The sequence below is a fragment of the Cynoglossus semilaevis genome, chromosome 1, assembly GCF_000523025.1.
Source record: "Cynoglossus semilaevis isolate Cse_v1.0 chromosome 1, Cse_v1.0, whole genome shotgun sequence".
NCBI classification, from domain to species: Eukaryota; Metazoa; Chordata; class Actinopteri; order Pleuronectiformes; family Cynoglossidae; genus Cynoglossus; species Cynoglossus semilaevis.
Window position 1 is genome coordinate 12,273,373 of NC_024307.1, and position 20,549 is coordinate 12,293,921.

General features: G+C 43.6%; 1 protein-coding gene across 5 annotated transcripts in view; it reads right to left on the reverse strand.

The window, feature by feature from the left end:
* meis2a (Meis homeobox 2a) overlaps nt 1–20,549 on the reverse strand; it is a 102,972-nt gene that overhangs the window by 72,734 nt on the left and 9,689 nt on the right. For all 5 annotated transcript variants that reach the window (XM_025063323.1, XM_025063314.1, XM_025063317.1 and 2 more), the window contains one exon: nt 14,415–14,529. In XM_025063323.1, coding sequence (XP_024919091.1) covers nt 14,415–14,529 — 115 coding nt within the window. The remainder of the gene's footprint in view (nt 1–14,414; nt 14,530–20,549) is intronic.

A 20,549-nucleotide genomic window follows, 5' to 3' on the forward strand; every position in this document is an offset into this window, starting at 1 on the left:
CCGTGAGTGAAAACTCTGATCAACACAGGCTAGAGTCAATCTCTCCGGGGAGCCAAGGGAGAGCCGAGAAATCAGATATGCTTTACAAGAGAGTGGGCCGCTCATGTCTTGTCAAGACCCCTCACCTACTGACTCTGTTTACAAGTCAATAACCCAGATCCAGTGTCCTGCACTAGGTCTTGGCACACATTCTCATCTCTCTGTTATAAAGTAAAAGCCAGGGCAGGCTGGTGAGGGTAATGATGTTGCCTTTCTGCTGTAAAAACTCAACAAACGCACAGAGAAATATCCAGTAAATCCATGCTCTGGGAACACACAGGACCACAATACAGGACGTGGAAATCCTTTGACATTCCTATAATGAACTGTGACAAATAATTGGTGACACCATTAAGACAGAAAGCCCAGTTAAAAGCCTTTTCCAATATTAAAGACTAATGAAAGAGTGAATGAATTATGAAGGTAGAAGGAGAGAAATATAATTAGAAGGTGGAAGTAGTGCTTAATACATTTACTTCAGACTATTTCCTTTCATTAATGGAACTGCAGCATGTAGTAGGAGGGATTAGATGAGGCCAGTATTGACTGTCCTCCCTTCTCCTTAAGGAAAAATCCAGCAGGTCATTTCATTAGGGCCCAATTCTATGCCACTAATTTTGATTTTGGGGACGGTGACAGCTGTTGGTGGTGGAAATTGCCCTGGCAGGAGCCAGTTACCCCAGTGAAAAATACAGATTGCAAAAACTTGGTATAAATTACTGACCTTCTGCTTAAGAGACCTGCTAGACACTGTTAGATTCACTCAATTAGAACAAAAAACAAGATTTTTTTGAATCATTTTAATCTGACTGACCTAAAATGTGATGTTTGATGTTTGATGTGTGTGTGTGGTAAATCTATGTCTATGTAGCAAATTTGGGTAATTTTATCAATAGATAATTATACCTGGACTCTTAGATTACTAAGTCTATGGGTAAAAAAAAATGTAAAAATTAGAGAATTTTTGGTCTATTTGTAAAAAAAATGTAAAAATTAGAGAATTTTAAGGTCTAAAATTATGCTGATTTAAATTTTGTCATTTGATTCATTTCAGAGAAAAATACATGAAAATAGTTGAAGGAAGTGTCCACACTGAAGCCTGGTTGCAGGCAGTTCCACTTTTAATGTTCACCACCTGTTGTGCTTTACCATCTATTTTCCTCAAAATAATACTTAAACTAGCAATGTTGAAATTGTGTTTATTGTAAACAAGAGCTGAGAAACAGCAAACTACTCAGTAAACCTCTAACAGTAGCCTGGACCTGACACATGACGTCAGCCTTTTATTAATTTCTTCTCCACAATATTCCACTGTAACTCAGTTCCACAAAGATGAAACCAGCGTTCCCTCTGATGTTGTTAATTAACCGTACACCATATCTCGCAGCTTTTCAAAGCTCTTTGTCTCCTTTTGTTTCACCCTCTGTCTTCTTTGGTGAAGCCTTTCATTATTGACTTTTCAATTTTCCTCTCACATCCAGCTACCAGGGCTTTTGCCTTTGCCTCTGTGATGCCCGGCCCAATAATACCCCCCGAGCCCACTCTTCGAGACGTTGGCCGGGGAGCCCTGAAAGCTGTGTCGGCCCTACAGCCCCCACGAGAACAAAATCAAAGAAAGAGGCCCTTAAAATATAACCATGGGTATAATGAGGGTGCTCCACACAACAATAAGCATATACACCAAAGGAGGGAAGAGAGTAGGAGTACAAAAGAAAGAGAGTGGAATCTGTAGGAATGCTGGCCTTGGTTTTCTTGAGAAGAGAACAACAGAGAGTGGATACTGTGCTGTGGGAGAAAGGGGCCAAAGGGCCACAGCCAGTGGTGATTTCAGCCGGGGCCACGCATTTATCCAACTATGTATCTGAACCCAAAACAACAAGGGGGTTCCACCGCATGCCTGTAGAGCTGCAGGAAGACGAAGGGAGCCAAAGGGAGCACGACTAATTTCTGCACAACAATAGGGCTGGATGGGCGCCCACACAATGGCAGGTGCTTTGAATAGCAGCAGGGCCCTTGCAGCGGGGATCTTCTCCTCTCTCGCTCTCAGGGCCCGGGCTCTGGCTTGTGTAACCTCTCATTTTCGACCTGGCTTGCTTTTGACTCATAAAGGATGAAAATGATCTCATTGGAGGCTAAAGAAGTAGGAGACAGTCCCGCCTCGGGGGGTACATTGCACAACAGGTCCATGTTTTTTTTTTTCTTTTTGCATATACTATATATATATGTGTGTGTGTGTATACATATATATATATATATATGTACATCTTTCTCTCTTATTTGACTATGACCTTGTTCAGTTTTGAACTGTGTCTTTTTAACAGTTTGATTTTTAGAGACAATCTTCTGCACCCAGGCTTTAATCGACTCTGATTGGCTTCAGTATGAAGACAAGAACATGATGCAAACTCAACTCTGGTGCTTAGAATTTTTTAATCACAATGACTGACCTGAACTAAAAGTAGGGAACAATGAAGAACAGACACTGTTAGTCTGAAAACCAATGGTATTCCACCATGATTAGAATATAAATCTGGAAGATCCCCCCCCTTTTCCAAGCCTTTTTTTCAATGCTGTAATTTACAATTTCAAATGTTTTCCCCCTTTTCCAACCCTTTTTTTCAATACTGTAATTTACAATTTCAAATGTTTTCCCCTACATCAAACATTTGCCATTTCTTTGTAGTGTTTTCATTTATGTACTGGTTTTGTTTGTGCTGCTGCTGCTGCTGCTGCTGCTGCTGCTGGGCTGTCCTGTAGGCCATCATGCAGCAGTAAAGGCAGTTTTACCCCCACCTTAAGAACATTCTTTCTGGGGTCATAAGGCCAAGCTTCCCAGATGTCTACTGCAGACACTGTGTTGTCTAAAGATTGCATCCCTGGGAGTAAGTATTTTTTACGAAACAATGCCGTTTACCCCCCGTCTTTTAGAAAAATCTAAAACGTTTTCCCTTTTTGCCTCCCTTCTCTTTACACCTTGCATTTTGCATTGTTTTATTTTTAATGACACTATAGAGTGGGTGCAATTTTTTCCGAGGTGGAGTTTTTTTTTTGTGCTCTGATAATGAAAGAAAGCAGCGGCTATCACAAGATAGTGCTGTTTTCTGCCTGCTTTCATTCTTTTAAACACTCCCCGTCTCCCTAAGTTTCCTCCAATTGTTCTAATGGGGCCTTAGTCATCCTTGCCCGATGGCAGAGGGAAAAGATGCTTTAAAAGGTTTTTTTTTTCTTTTCTCAGTATGTGTTTCCAGGAGAGGAAAAAGAAAACATGCACTAACTGTCCTGTAGTACACAGTGAGAGATTGATACGAGAAACCCCTGAGCAAGCAGGGCAGAAGCCAACGAAGGGGCAAAAACAAATGTACTGAAAACTAAAGTTTAACTTTTTATTCAAGTTTTAGTGAAGCTTTAGGAACAACAGGAAAAATGAAGAGAATTCCTTAGACAAATGGCTCGCCTCAAAAGCAAAACTGCCAGCCTCAAATGTAGTCTGCTTTTCTGTTTCTGCCTGCTCTTTAGCAATGAAGCTAAACAATCCACTCTGCTGGACACAATTTTATATGTAACTTATTTTCTCAGATTCTCAGAATCTTCTACCCACGACCAAAATATAACACTTTAACATCATTTAGCCTCTTGCTGATTCTGTTGTAACTGTTTACTAATTTAATTTAGCCTTAGCATGTAGCTACATGCAGCAAGTAGCCAAAATGTAGCCACCTGTTAGTGGTAGAAAACAGAAAATGACAAATAACAACAAAATGGTGCGTGGTTAACAAAAGAACAAGATTGTTGAAGTGTTTTTTGTAGTAACACTGACAGACTAGACCTCTGAATGTCTTCTAAGATTTATAATTTCACCAGGAGGACTGGTATTGGATGAGAGATTGCAGCGTTTAACGTGCAATTTCTGCTCCAGAACATGTTCAAGTGTGTAATTGGAGCATTTTTCATGTCTAAGCAACAAGCCACACTTGAATACCTTACTTCTTTTCATCTAACCTCCCCCTGTTTTCATTTATTTACCTCCGTTTGATATTTCCCCGCTCAAACATCTACCCTGTATTCTTGCAAATTGATAACCCTCTAAATGAATTATGGTAAATGCATAATGAAGGTTTTTTTTTCCTCTTCCCATGCTGTAGCCCTGCAGCCAGCCAGGATGCTGCATCTGGTTTGGCACTTTGATTCGTTTTGTTGCGCATTTAGCCCCAGTGTTCCTTCTGAGCGTTCCCTGCTTGAGGCATGTAAATAAGAAATTATCCTTGCTGACTAACATGGGTAAACCCTCCTCTGGGGTAATCAAAAATTATTAGACGCTTGCTACCAATAAACATTAGGGCTCATGGCAGTAACCACAGTCAAATGGCTAACCTCCGTCTGCTCCCAAATAGCCATAAAATGAGTGAAAAAAGTGATCAGGTGTGAAAAGGCACTTGTGGAAACCAAGAAACCGCGAGACTATGCTATTATACCTAAAAAAGCAGCCCTTGGCTTTAGGAGTCATTAAAGCATGTACTAGAGTGGGAATCAGACTAGAAAATGAGCTTATCGTGCATAATGCCCTCGAAAGCTTTGCATAAACGTGAAAGATGTGTGTGTGTGTGTATGTGTGTGTGGAAAATTTAGCAGCAGAGAGAAGGGAAACTCAGATTGTAACACACTTGCTTTATCATCCTCCCACTCTCTTGGACGGTGGTGGCGTAGTTAAAGCTCTACCTGTAGGGTATAGCTGCTCTGCTCAGTTCCAAACACGCCTCAGTGGGTCACACACACCAATGAAAACACACCGCCAGTGAACAAGCAAGCGCTGGCCTGGCCTCACTAAGCTACTCCAGCCGGTCGTGGTCGGGTCTTTGAGGAGGAGAACCATCCCTGATGTGTGGGGTTCAGGCATTAGAGGGAGGAGAATTGGGAGGGTGGGTGTGGTGCAAGGGCTTAAAAAGCTGAGGGAGGCAGAAGAAAGGACGGAAAGTGAAAGAGCACAAGGCCCATTGGTCAAACACAAAGGGTGGAGAGGGAAAAGAAATTCTGAAGTCAGGGTTTAACCTCAAATAAGCACACCTTAAACGGGTCAGTGTAAGCTGGCAATCAGGGGTTTTGGACTTTCCCTGCAGGTGTGCCTTAACAGACTTGGCCTCCGTAACCCTGCTCTGATCTAGAAATGGGGCCCGGCAAGGACACACACAAAAAAAAAAAAAAAAAAAAGGCGGTGGCATCTCCCTGCCTGTGCAGCACGCATGCTTACACTCTCTGTAAACACACACACACAAACACAGCAGCAGACAAGAGGAAAACAAATCTGGTGAGGACTAGAGCAATTGGATTATCACCTCTTAAAGGGTGACTTCAAGGCTGACCCCCTTCAGGCTAACCCTGCTGAAACAAGACGGAACGTTTCCTGGGAAAACATTCTGCCTTTAAAAGCAGCAGAGCAGTGTCATCCCAGTGAACACACAGCGACAGCGGCAGCATTAATGGACATGAAAATGTCCTTCAGGTCACATGTTAGGATCCCTTTTAACCAGATTACATCAGACCTTTGTGCACTGTTCATCACCAGAGGACACCAGAACAGGCACCAATGGAACATAGGTGTGTGGACCTACAATAAATGAAGTCATGTTATTATAAGTCCTAACATGGAGTGTTGAACAAATGGCAAAATTCTAATTTATGAAACCGACAGGATTTATGTGTTTGATCTTCAAATACATGTTTATGTATGGATGGTTGTTTTTTTTTTTTTTTTGGAAACAGGTTTATTAGTTACACACATTCCGTCCCAAATAAGGCACCCTTCTTCACTGTTCATGGAAAGTAAGAAAGAAAGAAAAGGAGAAATACACTTCCTCCCAGCCTCGTCCTAATGGCACAGAACACACATTCTCCTTAGCTGCTGTCAGATTAATCTGGGTAATTTTTTCCCTATGTTCTCCAAACATCACTTTGCACATTAAGCTGACCCAGTTAATGTGTCTTTCCTGCTGCGTAGGACCCAGTTCCTGGAAGCTAGGCCATGCTGGTATGGACCGGGTCACATATGGGGCCTGTTCATGATTATGGACCAAAGGGACCAGACATCAACCAGAGCAGAGGTAGTGAAGGAGGGGAGAGGGAGAGAGGGAGAGAGAGAGGGAGGGAGGAGGAGTGGAAGGCAGATGATAAGAGGAAGACTGGGATAAATCACTCAGGATGTCTGACTGAAACAAATTAAAATGAATAATAAAGATTAATAAAGATTTTTTTTAAAAACTAAGTCAAGATAGAAATACTTCGTCAGCAACAAATGCAACAACAGCAGCTCAAAACCAAAAGGTTAAAGTGATAGTAGCATCACTCAAGCTAAAAGACAGCATAGCAATTTAGAAAAAAAAAATAGAAAGTATATACCTTTAGCCCAAAAATACTAAAAAGTTAGCCAAGATATAGTTAAAAGTTAGGAAACAGGTCAAAATAAGCTGAAAGAGAGGCAGAATTCTAGAACAGAATTCTACTGGCTTCGTCGTCATCCTCATATAGATGACATTTTTTTTTTTTTTTTTTTTAAGTTATCGTCTGTAGACTCTAGGAATGTAACACAGGGTCAGAAAGAAAGACAGACACGGAAAAAAAAAGGAAAAGAAAGAGAGCGGAAGGGAGGAAGGAAGGAGAGAGGGAGGAAGGGAGCTGAGGGAGCTGATCATTCTCTTTAATCACATTCTGGATGCGGGCCAGGTAGTCTGTGGTGCTGAGATCAAGACAGAGAGGGGTGAGAGAAGGGAGGAACGTGCGGGAGGCGGAGAGAGAGAGGGCGAGGGTAGGGGAAAGAGAGGAGGAAGAATAAATGGAAGGAGAATGGGAGCGAAAGAGAGAGAGAGAGGGAGAGAGAGAGAGAGAGGAAGGGATGATGAGAAAGGGACTTATGGAAAAGAGTGGGGATGAGTCTGAGAGCAGAGCCCCTTGAAACAGCCTGGAGTGCAGCAGCGCTTAAGCAACGGTGCTCATATGCCCACATGTATTACATCAGTGTGTGTGCCTCACTGTGTGTGTGCGTGTGAGTGTGTGTGTGTGTGTGTGTGTGCAAGGCAGAGTGACAGCCGTTCCCGTAAATGCCCCGTGAATGCTGAATCCAGCAAGAATCTGGCGTTAGAGCAGAGGCAGAGGCAGAGAGATCCATTTTAAAACTATGTGCATTAACTATACTTTTCCCTATAGATTAAGCACTCGGCATGAATAATTTAGCCTCTCTTATGCTAATGGGATCATGAAAGTATCCCCCTCCGTGCCGTGTTTTCTCCCCCTGCAACAGCAACTCTTCTCGGCTTTCAAACAACTGCCCTTCCCCTTCCCAACACATCATCACACAGACAGACATATTGCACTGTTTTCACAACAGGCACCCGACTAACATGTAGTGACAGGGCTAAAATTGCACCGAGTCTCTCATCGGGAAACACTGTCGTCCTCATTAAGCAGGTATCTCCGCTGCTTGTTTTCAATCACAGCACTGCCTGCTCCCACTTGTTGTCACTGAGGGTGAAATACTGCCAGATATGATTCGCTGAATGTCAAATATAATTGTCCCTGCCGTAACACAAACTTTTTTTCGAGGGGCGGCTCTGATTTGATAGTGTAAATATAGTTCAGATCCAACGACTCCGCCTCTCGTTATTGGGACTATCATTAAGTTTAACACTGCCATTTATCAAATGTGTTCGGTACAAATAATAATAATGATTTTACTTTTCATTAGTTGACATAACAATATTTCCATCTGTTATTAGACATCGGAAAGTGTTTGGTAGTAAACACGGAGAACAACCTGATTGCTTTTAGGCCATAAATTCAGATGAATATCGCTGAAGTTAAAGCAGAAATTACCCATAATAAAAACTAAAACATGGCCAAACAAATAACAAGGACAATATATAGAGTGGACCAAAAGCTAACCCAGCAGAAAGCGCTAACATGTCATAAAAATAGCAAACTTTTTCTTATCCAATAAATAGCCAAATAGCTAATAAATAGTTAGCTTGGATTTTAGCTTTACATGCAGAATAAAGTTGTTCAAATTTAGCCAAGATATTAGCTAAAAATGAACCCAAAACAGTTATTTAATTGAATTATGATAAGTTAAATAAACAACCAAAAAAATTACAAAATAACTTGGAGATTCCAAACAGTCAGCTCAAAATTAAAAGCACATACGGCCGGATATGCTAACGGCTGGGAAATAACTTCATGTAGTCAACATGTAGTTCAAAAACATCAGAAATTTTCCGGGAATTTTTTTGTATTGAAACAATTTTCCCTGAAGCAAAAAGAACAGAATGACTTCAACAAACAGGTCTTGGGTTGAGTTACAATGGTACAGGTGCCACGTCTGGGCCCTGGAGCCCAACATTGGATATGTTTACTGTGCTGCCATGGCTGAACTGCTTTTTGTTAGCAGCATTTCACGCTTTCTGCTGTTTTCACTGAGGTTTCTCTGGGTTTTTCCTCTGCGACAGGAAGTGGACACATCCTGTGTGTTTATGTGCTCCTCTGCCACCACACACTAAAATATACCCCTTGCCCATGTTTGGAACACAAACACAACATTGTTGCTCCGGCCTTATGTTGCGGTGAGGTGGAGAGGCGGGTGGATGTGTAAAAAAAAAATTATCAGTGCTCCAACAGCTGGGAGTGAGAGCCATGAAACAGCAGGGCTTGGGTCTGCTTTATTGTTTATCTGTTGTTTATGGGCCAGTGTTCAGCTTTAATTACTACACTAAATTAAACTCTAACAGGCACTTAGATGGAAGCAGCCGGCACACACACACACATACACACATACACATACACACATACATGTGTCTGTGTATATTTTATATACACAGACACACCTCAGTGATCACTCCAGACCTGGGATATACACAAGGCTTCCACTCTGTGTTTAGGTGAGATCGTGGAGTTGTTACAATCTCTTTATTCATCTTGGTAAAATATTTAGTCGTAAGTGTTGAATAGTTGAGTTCGCAGGATTCTTTTTTTTTTTTTTTTGCTACTGTTTATGGTACAACTTTATGGTTTAATATAAATCTAAACGTGGCTGCAGCTCCAACAACAGGGCAGTAAAAGTTTGGATATAAAGACTAAAGAAATACTTCATGGAATCTTTAAATTCGTTTTACTTTTCCATTTATAACCTGTTTTCTGTTTTAAGTCTTCACCTGTTTGCTGATCGTACCCCTCCCCCGACACTTACGTCTGAATCTTTAACAGCATTTACTGGTTTTGTGTCACCGGTGAACTGAAACTCCCAGAATTCTCTGTAGCATTTAGCACTACAGCTACATACCAGTAACTACCGCTGACTGATGAGGTTGTACACCTAAGGTATGGTATTTTCAAAACAAAACTGTGTTGCTGTTTTTTTTGTGCTCAAACCACAATACTTGCAACAATATTCTCCCTGTAAAATCCGTACTAAAAATCACGCTAACAAATGTATTTGGAGGTACAGCGCTTCAAATAGTTAGCTTCCTCATGCGAGCTGATCCTGCCTCTCCCCCCGAACACTGTCCCCTGGAGCTTAGATATTTCTGATGATTTACTTCATCTGTCTTCTAATTTTTAACAATTTACAAAAAGTAAAAGCAAAGTGACTAACCATAGAAGCGGACAAACCCCTACATGGAGAGAGCATGGACTTGGAGAACTGTGCCCCCAACAGGAACGACCCCTCTGCCCCCTCCCTCCCCGTGCCCTACTACCTCCAACTATCCAGTGAGCTTAACCGCAAACATCAGTTTGAGTGGGTCGCCCAGTCAGGGCCAAGAGAGCTCACCACACTCCCTCCGCATTCACACACACACACACGCACACACACACACACACTCAAATGTACCACAACTCCATCAAGCGCAGAAAACTCCCTGGGAGCCGAACACTCAACCTCTCTTCCTCTTTCTCTCTCTCTCTCCCCCATGTTCTCTCTCTCTCTCTGGGGAGTCTGATGATCGCGGGGATTGTTCAATTGCTGAGAAAAAGCTCAAACAGCGCTCCCCTCTCTTCTCCACTCTTGAGCCTTTTTCCATCTCTGGTAGAATCGGGCAATTGCTGAGAAAAAGCCCCGTTCAAAATGTCAATGCATATTTGGCCTTCATGCATAGCTAATAATTACAAAAGTGGACTGGAGCTGAAGCATTCCATGCACGCACACACACACACACACGCGCGCGAGAAAGCATTACCTACCATGCTGAATCAGTGTCTGGGATTTATATTTCATGACTGAGTGCATTTGACTCTACACAGTGTTTAGTGTGCTGTATTTCTCCATCACACTTTAGGTGTTTAACATATTATGGACACCTGCTTGGAAGCCAGTGCTATCTTAAGACATGCACATTCATCAAGTTTAACTCCCTGCAACTGATGTTTCTGATGTTTTCAGATAAGCTTGGAGGCGCTCCAGACGACTGTTAATCAAACTGATGTTCGGAGCCAGCCAGCGAAGTTATTGCGTGTTGCACCAACTGCCCCAGCTCTCACTCATAGTTGTCTATCTGCCCGGAACACCGGGAGTCACGGTGTTGTGAGAGAGAAGAGAATTTTAAACAAATTCACATTTGTGTTATGTAATTTTTTGGTAAGAAATAATGAGGAAAGAAACAAACACGGAGAGGAGTGAAAGTTTTGGAAAAAAAAGGGGGTCACAAAGGGGTGATTTGTGGGTCATGAGGAAACAAGGGGAAAATAATAATCATAAAAAAATAAATAAACCATAGATGTTAACACAAATGACAGGGTTAAAATGATCTTTCAAAAGGCAAAACAAAATACAAAGAAATACCACAGGTGTTAACCCAAATGACAAGGTTAAAATGATCTTTTAAAAGGCAAAACAAAATACAAAGAAATATAATTAGAGGTTAAATAATTTGTCAGCTACAGCATAAAGGATGAAGATGAAAAAAATCTTCTGCAAACGGCCTATAAACAACATGTTAATGATATAAAATAGTACAATTGAAGAATTTTAAGAAATTTACAGATATATAGAGAAAACTTTAGCCGTCAGCTCTTAGCCCTGTTTTTAGCGATGAAATGTAGAAAACTTTAGCCGTCAGCTGTTAGCCCTGTTTTTAGCGATGAAATGTATATAATTTGCCCCTAATCTCTAATCTACAGGCTGAGGAAACCTGTTAAAGTTTATACACTCAGACTTGGCCACTGTCATAAAAACCCAGCTGCTGGGATCAAATGGACTGAAGTCACATTTTCACCACAGTGATGCTCCTGGATCGATGTCAGAGGTAAATGTTTTTCAAGCTGCCGCACGCGTACAGCCCACCTTTCAGGACGGAAAAACAGACCAGACCAGAGTTGATGTTTTTCTTGGCAGCCAAAAGCAAAGAAACTCTTTTCTCTCTCTCTCTACTTCTCTGTCTCACGCCCATCCATTCTGTCGTCCTCAACTGATCCACATCGTCACCCCTTTTAACAGGGGCCAAGCTGTTAAAGACCCCATTACTGAAGTGAAGCACACATTTCAAATTTTACTCTGCAGACCGCAGAGTGTGGACTACAAATTTTATGTGGAAAACGTATTGCGATAGGAGGCAAGTTCGTACGCGGAGTGGAGTCGAGGAAGGAAAAGGTGCAGATTTGGAGACGCCGCTCTGACAGAATGGAAGGGCCGGAGCCGGGAGTCAGCGAGCGCTTCAAGCGTTAACGTAATTGCAAGAATGTGAAAAATGAGGCGGCAGAGCTCCCGAGCGGAGCGAAAGGTCAGAGCATGCCTCACACAAAACAACTGGCTGGAGGACGGTCTCATTAGACCATTAAATAAGCTGCCCTCTCCCTCATCCTTCCATCTTTGCTCTCCCTCACTGCCCCCCCCCCCCTCCCTCTGCTCTTTCACCTCTTTTATTCCTTCACCTCTATTCTTCAGTACACCTCTTCATTTCCAGCCCTTTAATATCTCCCATTCTATTCCCTCTTCATCGCTCATTTTTGAACCGCCCCATCCAGGATTTAGGGGCCTTTATTGTCAGGTCAGGGCTCTGATCTGGCCCCTGATCTAGTCCAGGTCTATCTTGGCCCAGTGCGCGGTGCTGTCCCGTAACTGTCTTTGGCCCGTATTGATCGGCTGTTACTGGATACGGTGGAGAGAGGAGTCGATAAGTGCTCTGTGGATTACAGGTCACTTGTACTTATGTGTGTAAGATAATCAATAGGCAGTGCATTTCTTTCTCTCACCCTCCCTCCCTTCCTCTCTCCCTTCCTCCCCGTTCCCCTCCTCCTGCTGTTATTCCTGCAGTCTTTATCTCCCATGCTGTTTGCAATTACAAGAGCAGATTGCAGAAAACCCTTCTCATGTTTTGTATTCCGTCCTGCGTTCAGTGTTTTTCTACTGATATCATTGCTTCCATGGCAGAGAGCGGCATTTACCCTGGGCAGTTTCTCTCTTTTCTTTTTTAATGCAGAAAATTCAGGGAGGAGTTTTGTTAACAGACACAGAAGACGGAGCTGCCCGTCCCTGACCTGCAGGGGCTGCTATAAACACAGTATGAACGCTTACGTTCTTTCATGTACCATTTTTTTAATTAATATGTTTCAGCCTGTATCGGAACCGTTTTTTATATCCTTGATGCAAGAACCGCAGCATCCATCACAACAAATTGCCAAGAGAGAAAAAGCTAAACTATCGCTCGTGATGAATTAAGTGTCACATAAGTGTCAAATTAATAACTCGTCCCCCATCACACTTGGACAGACATCCTGTGGCTCAGCTATCACCATCATCATCATCATCATCATCATCGTCATCATCATCACCACAGCCTCACAAGAGCCTGTGATCCAACCAGTCCTGACACGGCCAACCACAGAGGTCTGCTACAGCCCGCGCTCTGTGGTCACTAATGTTCCAGGAGCAGCAGCTACGCTGACCGTGTCTGGAGAGGAAAGAACAGATTTAAAGAGGCCCCACCACAGATCCCCATCCGCCACCGCTTCCATTCAATAGCTTTGATCACTTATTGGCAAAACGATAGCTTTGAACGGACACTGGGAGCATCGCCGCGATATGCGAAACAGCTGGTGTGAGTGTGTGTTTGAGCGTGTGTATGCAGAGGGTGTGATGAAATTTCATGCAAAGCCCCGGACACTGCCACAGGGCATGCACAGAGACCAACAAACACACACACACACACACACACACACACATACACACTGCAGACAAACTGCAGCTTTTGAAAGCAGATCTTGAACCCAAGAAAAGAAAAGCCAACAGCCCGTCATCTGTTCTCTCAGTCCAGGCCGACGCTGCGTTTGATAAACGAGCTCACAACGTTCTGATGTTTGGCCTCATCTTCAAATTCATATAAGCACAGATGCTTTTGATAACATATACAATAAAAATGATCGAAACCATGTCACAAAAGACGAGTTTGTGACTTAAGACATCTGTCAGTGTTGCATTTGAGTTCTGTGTGTTCAAGTCCAAGTCGCTAAAGAAGAGGTTGAAGTCAATAAAGTCAGAGAAAAAGTAGACAAAAAAAAAATGGAGTCACTAGAGTTAAGAACATAGAGGATGAGTTATAGAGAGGAATTATCAGTCAAATCTGACGCAAGTCCCGGAGGTTTTAAATAAAACTTTCACTCCAGTCAACAGAGTCCAAGTCTTCAAATGAAAGTCTAAGGTCAACCAGACCTGAACCTTCAGAGTTTGGAGTCAGAAAAGAAGAGTTAGGTTGAGCCCTAATCAAGTCACTCGAGTTTTCCCCAGGGTTTTATGTTTGACACCAGGTCACGTAACACAGATTGGAGTCACGCTTGAGTCATGTCTGCACGGTTTTGAATCCAAGTCTGAGACGATGGAGAGGAACTCGAGTCACAATGTCTGGTCTGAAGTACTACAACACTGTCAGGTGTAACCACTTCATATTACATTACTATTGATCCAAATCTAGTACTGCTGTTTGGCACGTCAAGTACTGGATGTGACAGGACCTAAAAGCAACAGCGCCGTGGTAGAATTATATATATTTACATATTGGTATTTTACTGAAAAGTATCTTTTTGAAATACCTCTCTACATTTGTGCATTCAGAGGCTGCTGCGTGTGAGTGTCACAGATAAGCGCGTTCATTTTTAGGTCTGACTATGTGTCAAAAAAAAAACAGGATAATCCCACGTGGAAGAGAGAACGACTCTGGGATGTCAGCATATGAAAAGATGTGCCATCCATTCATGGAAGATCTCACGTTAAACTGGTTTAAATTGAAGTGCTGGCAACTCCACTCACGCATGATGATTAATGAGACCTGCATGGATCTGTGCCCTTATCTGTGTACCATTATGTGAAGGTGCATGGTGTGCACGTGTCCATTTCTGTGCAGGCCTACCAGGTTCGCTGCTGTTGTCGCCGCTCTGTGAAGCGTGCCCCCCACTGGAGGGCCCCGGTGTGCCGGCCGAGTGTGTGGAGGTGGCGTCATCGTGGTCTCTCCAGGAAGCTGGGTTCTGAGGTTTGAAGAGAGAGAGAAAGCGAGCGTGGGATCCATCCATCCAGTCGTGCATCCATCCATCCACATTCCCCGTCCAAACCGCAAACCAGGAGCACAGAAAAAGGAGCGGGGGGGTGAGGAAGAGAGACACAGAAAAGAGAGAGAGAGAGAGAGAGAGAGAGAGAGGCCATATAAGTAAGTTGGAAACATGAGCATGACATTAGTTTGAGTACGAGTCTCAAGGCACTGAGAGGGTCCTTGGACTGTTGACGCTCAACAATACTCAACTACGATCAAAGACACAAACACATTTGAACTGCTGGCAATAATCAGTCAATATATCCAATCAATGTGTTTCATTAACGCACTGGAGCCAAAGGCCTGAATGCGGCCATTCATCCGGAGAGTTCCAGACTTTCCGAGGGACCCTTCAAAGCCCACACTGGAGTTTGTTTATAGCGTAACCAATTGAGACTTCCGCGTCAAGTGAGAAATGTAGAGGTAAAAAGTCCAAACACACGACAGTGCCCATTAATCATTACCAGTGTCAGAAATGAAAATAAGATATGACAGTGATTGTCCTTCTCCAACTGCCAAATATGTGAACACACCCTTGGTGTCGTACACACACACACACACACACATACGTCCGCAAAGGCCTGGAGAAACACACTTATGCACACATGCTAATGACATAATAGAGCAAGGAGTGTAAACACACACACTTGCTCGCTCACTCACTTTTAACTACACAAACACAGGCCTGAAACAGGGTGTCAAATCTCAGCCGAATGCCTTTAAAGAAATGGTCATAAACAAATCCATAGCTTTTAAGGATTTTCTTTCTCAGACTTCGCTTTTCTTTTTTCCAATTCTACCCTTTTTCCTGGCCCTGGCCCTTCCCACTGCCCTCTCAGTGCACACAGGGAAACAGGATTTTCTACTGTACAGGAAAGGCTTTATCAGTGCCACATGAAGTCAGCCTGGAGGTGGAATTTCCTCTGCCATCCAGGCCACAGAGAGAGAGCGAGAAAGAGAGAGACATCGTTCTCTACACACACACACCCCGAATACACACCTCAAACAGCCACTCCAAACTTGTCCTTCCAAATATAGCATGTCACCTGAACATGATGACAAAATGTTGGCCAACGTCAGACTCCAAACGTCGTCTGGGGCCCAAGTGCAGCAGGCTCCGTGAGCCGAGCCCAATCCAAACAAATACAGGCCTGCACCAGGGCTTCCCACAAACCTCAACCCACTTCTCAGTTCCCGCTATGGTTTTTTTTTTTTTTTTTTCCTCCCCCATTTAAACACAAACACAGATATATACATAAGAAAGACGAAATATGTACAGGCAGAAGAATATTCCAAGAAAGAGAGACGCTTTTTTCTGTTACCATTTCGTCTAAGTTCTGCAGCCTTTCTGAGGAACTTCTGTTCCTTTGCTTCCTGTCTGAGAGGAGGCTGTCCGTCTGCTCCGGCTCAGAGTGAGTTGTTCTGGAGGAGGACAGACAGGACAGGGCCTGGAGACTAGTGGAAGTTTGCGAGGATACAGAGGCTACGAGACCAGCAGCTGCTGAAGCTCCCCTGGGTGAGCGATCCTGATCTGCTGCTGCTGCAACGGCGAGAAGACCACTACTACTGCTGCTGCTGCTGCTGCTGCTGCTTCTTCTTCAACTGCTTTATGCCCGTGAGCGAGGCCCTTTTATCTGCTAAGTTTTTTGGGGAAGGAGGGTTGTTTTCTTAAACAGCTCGGGGGAGAATGCAGCAGACAGAAACACACAAGGCCCTTCAGACCCTGCGCTCCACTCCAGGCCCACTCAGCGTCAGCTGTTTGCCGGATGGCAATCGGATAAAGAGCTTGAAGAATCACAATGAAGAGGGTTGAAGAGACAGGCAGAACAACAGCCTGTGCATGGGTTTAGGCTCAGCAAAGCGTCCTCTAATCAAACGATGACATCTGTTTTTATTTACTGACCACATTAACACGGAAGTCTGAGTATAAGCTGAGAAAGACACACAAACAAGTGAGAAGTGTTGTTGAACGTAAAAGGAAGACAAAAGATTTAACGTCTTTTCAATTAGAATTAATTTGAATTTAGTTCTACCACGGCCTGACTTTATAAGGTTGGTTTTGTTTCGAATGTAATGAAAAAACTGTTAATTAAAAAAAAGATTTTTTTAAAAATAATAAAGTCAGGACTATCTCATATAAAGATTTTTAAAAAAATAATAAAGTCAGGACTATCTCATGATATGACCTCTGAACCCCTGTGATGTACTACAATATTACATACCCTCCTGATGGAAACTGCTATATAGTCTCAGTACTACTAAGAAATATGATGCAGACAACAGAAGATATTTATCAATTTTGTGCAAAAGACTAAAGTGGAAACTGCCTGCCGTCCAGATCTGGGCTCTACTGATAATGTCTGATGGGCTATGAAAAGCTTTTTTTTTTTATATATATAATATTTAAAAGGTTAAGGATCAGAGAGGAGGATGTGACCTGGTGATAAAGTCACTCCTGTCCTGACGTCTCTCCTGTAGCTTTGTCATAAATAGTTACGTTGGGCCTAAAGAAATGAGCTCAAAATACAACCTCAAGTTGTTGATCAAATCACTGACGTGAGTTTTACAGCGTAAACCAACTTTTCTAGAACTGTGTTCTCACTCCTTCTCCTCCTTCTCATGTGGACGACAGAGAGGTAAAACTCCCAGACTCCCTGAATTCTCCTCCTTCTCATGTGGACGACGAGAGGTAAAACTCCCAGACTCCCTGAATGTATAATGCACCGAAGCAGCAGAGCAGCTCTGAGTGCAGCGAGCAGGCTGTTGTTGTTCCAGGAGCAGAAAATGACTGGGTTCTACTTCCTCACAGTGAGACACCCACTGCCAGAACGCGGTGAGACAGAGCTGAAAAACTCTGCTGGCTACGCTCACACACTCCCTCTCCCTCGCTCCCCTCTCTCTTTCTTCCTTTCTTTCTCCAAACACTCGTCGGCCTCGGCCACAGCGTGGTTTTAATGCAACGGCAGAATCGATAGGACTTAATTTAGCTATCATTGCAGAGTAATGTGTCATTTTTAATGGTGCTGCCACTAAATTAAATTCAAAGACAGCCCAGCTAATGGTGTTAAAGGGAATGATATTTTGCTATGATTTGCTACCTTGTGGGTTTAATGGGCCGGTATCCAGGGATATGGATAAAGCTTTGTTAGTTTGGTTCTTATAGGGCAAAAAGCAGAGCGCAGCACTTTAAACCACCTGATATTAAAGCAGTGTGTAACACCACAGCACACAATAAATAATTTTAATGAAGCACAAAGTGGGTTTTTTCCCCCTACCCCTCCTCACTTCTCTTACCTGCAGCTCACCTCTCTCATTCATAAACCTGTCTGCGGCGCACAACAAATATCAAAAACAACAGTGTTAACTTTCTGGGCTCGTGGAGGCGACAAAAGCAACAGCCCCTTCCTGCGCATGAATAATTTAGCGAGCGTCTCTGAGCTATATGGAGGCTGCATCATCAGACACCGCAGTGCACAACACAAACACAACACAACCATTTTGTCGTGATCCCCCCGGGTCTGATAAAGTTCAAACAAGTCGGGGAAGGGGAAAACCGTGTCACCGCAGCCGTCTTCTTTAACCTACATGAGAAGTGCTGCGTGAAACACAGCGGCGGCGGAAGAGGAGGAAGAGGAGGAATCAAAAGAGACACAAAAATGGCCTCTGGTCCGTGTGACTGTTCCTTAATGCTGGGCATAATTAGGAGTCAAACATGGTTCACTCCACGCTCCTCACTAATTGTGTTAAAGAGCAGTGTAACCAGGAGGAGGAGGAGGAGGAGGAGGAGGAGGAGGAGGGAGAAGAAATCTCAAATAAATGCAGGCTGGGACACACACACACACACACACACACACACAATAGGAGAGGATAGAGAAAAGATACAAAAGAATGGCGGTCTCCAGGGACGGCCTTTTTTCTGTTGGCTGGGGTTGGCAACTGGCGGCTGATAATACAAGTTGTAATTAATAAAGCAGGAGACAATATGGGGGAGACTGGAGGCTTGTAGTGCAGCCAAGGCCACAGGAGAACAGGAGAATGCTGCGTCTCCTCCGCTCCTGTCCCCTGTTTCTCATTTACAAACACCTGCCTGGCAAAAAAAAAAAAAACCCTCACTTCCCCGGCTGCTCTCTGCCTACATCCCTAGGAATTTCAAATAAAATTGATTTAGCGGCATCATTGAATTTCCTTCAAACTCCCCTGGAACCTGGAGGGAAAGGGAAAGGGAAGGGAAGAAATATGTTGGTGTAGTGGGCCGAGAATGACTAACCCCGTGTGTGTGTGTGTGTGTGTGTTTGTCTGTGTGTGTCGGAGGCTACAGGCAGCAGCAGCAGCAGCAGCAGCAGCTACAGGGATCCCGTGCTGAACATGCACAGAATCGCTGACACCACAGAAAAGACGCGGGGCCGTAAATCAAAAACGCGGCCTGACATTTGGAGACACATCTCGCCACATGGCATAAACAGAGGAGAAAAAGCTCCTCGCACATTTCTGCCGGGGCTGAGCAGGTAATTATACACAGCCACTTTACACAAGTGAAGGTGCACTTTTGAACAGCCCAGCATTTACAACACCCTCAATTATCAGGAATATAAAGGGTCCTTAATTTAGTAGCTAATAATTCACCGTCGGAGTTTAAACAGACGTGAGGCAGTGACTGATTGGTTGGGCGCTTCAGAACTTTCTCCCAAGGCAAATACAAACAGCCTCCTGACACCGCTGTGAGTGGCACATTACATGTGCAAAGTATGTCATCACAAACAAAGGGGCACTAATTAAAGGGCGTGACATGTATTGTGATTCATGATCGGCCAAAAAACGCGCCAAAAAATTATGATACAAGCGTAAATGTACAGCAGACGAGTCTCGACGGAGACCACGGCTGCTCAAATTCCTTTTCCAGGAAAGTTGGTATACGTTCTAAGAGTGCCGTTTAGACCAAAAACCTGCAGCCTGATGGTTCATCTGGACTACTTTATAGTTTGTAAGTTGTAAGTTATACTTTCTAAGGGTGCCGTTTAGACCGAGAACCTGCAGCCTGATGGTTCATCTGGACTTTAATGGAGGATCGTAGCCTTTAGTTGCACAGACTGACAACAGTTTTCATATTTAGAAAGTATGAGCCGGAGGTTTGGGGGAGGAAAATCCAGGTTTGATCGTGTGGGAATTAGAAATAAATAGATAAGAAATGTATTAATGCATTAATGGTTAAAAAAAGACGTCTGTAGCAACATAAGGATGTTGAAGACTAATGTGCTAATAAACACATTTAAATCCTGATGAAGTAAAGTTCAGGTTTCAGGGGTTTTTCTTTGTATCATTTTGAAAGTGAAAGTGAATTTTTTGGGTGAAAATCATTTGTCTTCCTGTGCAAATCAACATCTAATGTCCATTACATGACTACTGCATGACATGTCATTTCACAGCACACATGCAGTCGAAAGGAATGGCAGCGTGTGAGGAGCAACAAGTCAGGCTGCCCTCTCTCTCTCTCTCTCTCTCTCTCTCTCTCTCTCCCTCTGTCTCTGTCTCTGTGTCTCTCTGCAGCCATGGTGGCGATGATTAGATATGCCTGCCAACAGGGCCCTGTCTCTGAGCACTAATCAAAAAAGGAAATGTAAGGCCAGACTTCCCACCATCACAAAAACAACTGTGTGTAACAGACAGACAGAGAGCGGCCCGACTCAGTAAACGATGCACTGAGGGGCAGGCGGGGAGGGAGGGAGAGATCCAAACATAGTTGTTCCCCCAGGAGAAGGAGGCTAGTTGAATTAGAACACCTCCAGAATGGAGAAATTCCACGGTTCAGCGGCCCAGCTCTGCCCCAGGGCTCGGCGTCCGTGGAGGCAGGAGGGCTGTGCACCAACTTTAAAAAGGGGACGTCACTGCTGAGCTGTGACCTCACTGTGTCTGACCAATGGGCTAGTGCGGCTACAGCCTGACACAAAAAACAACTAAATG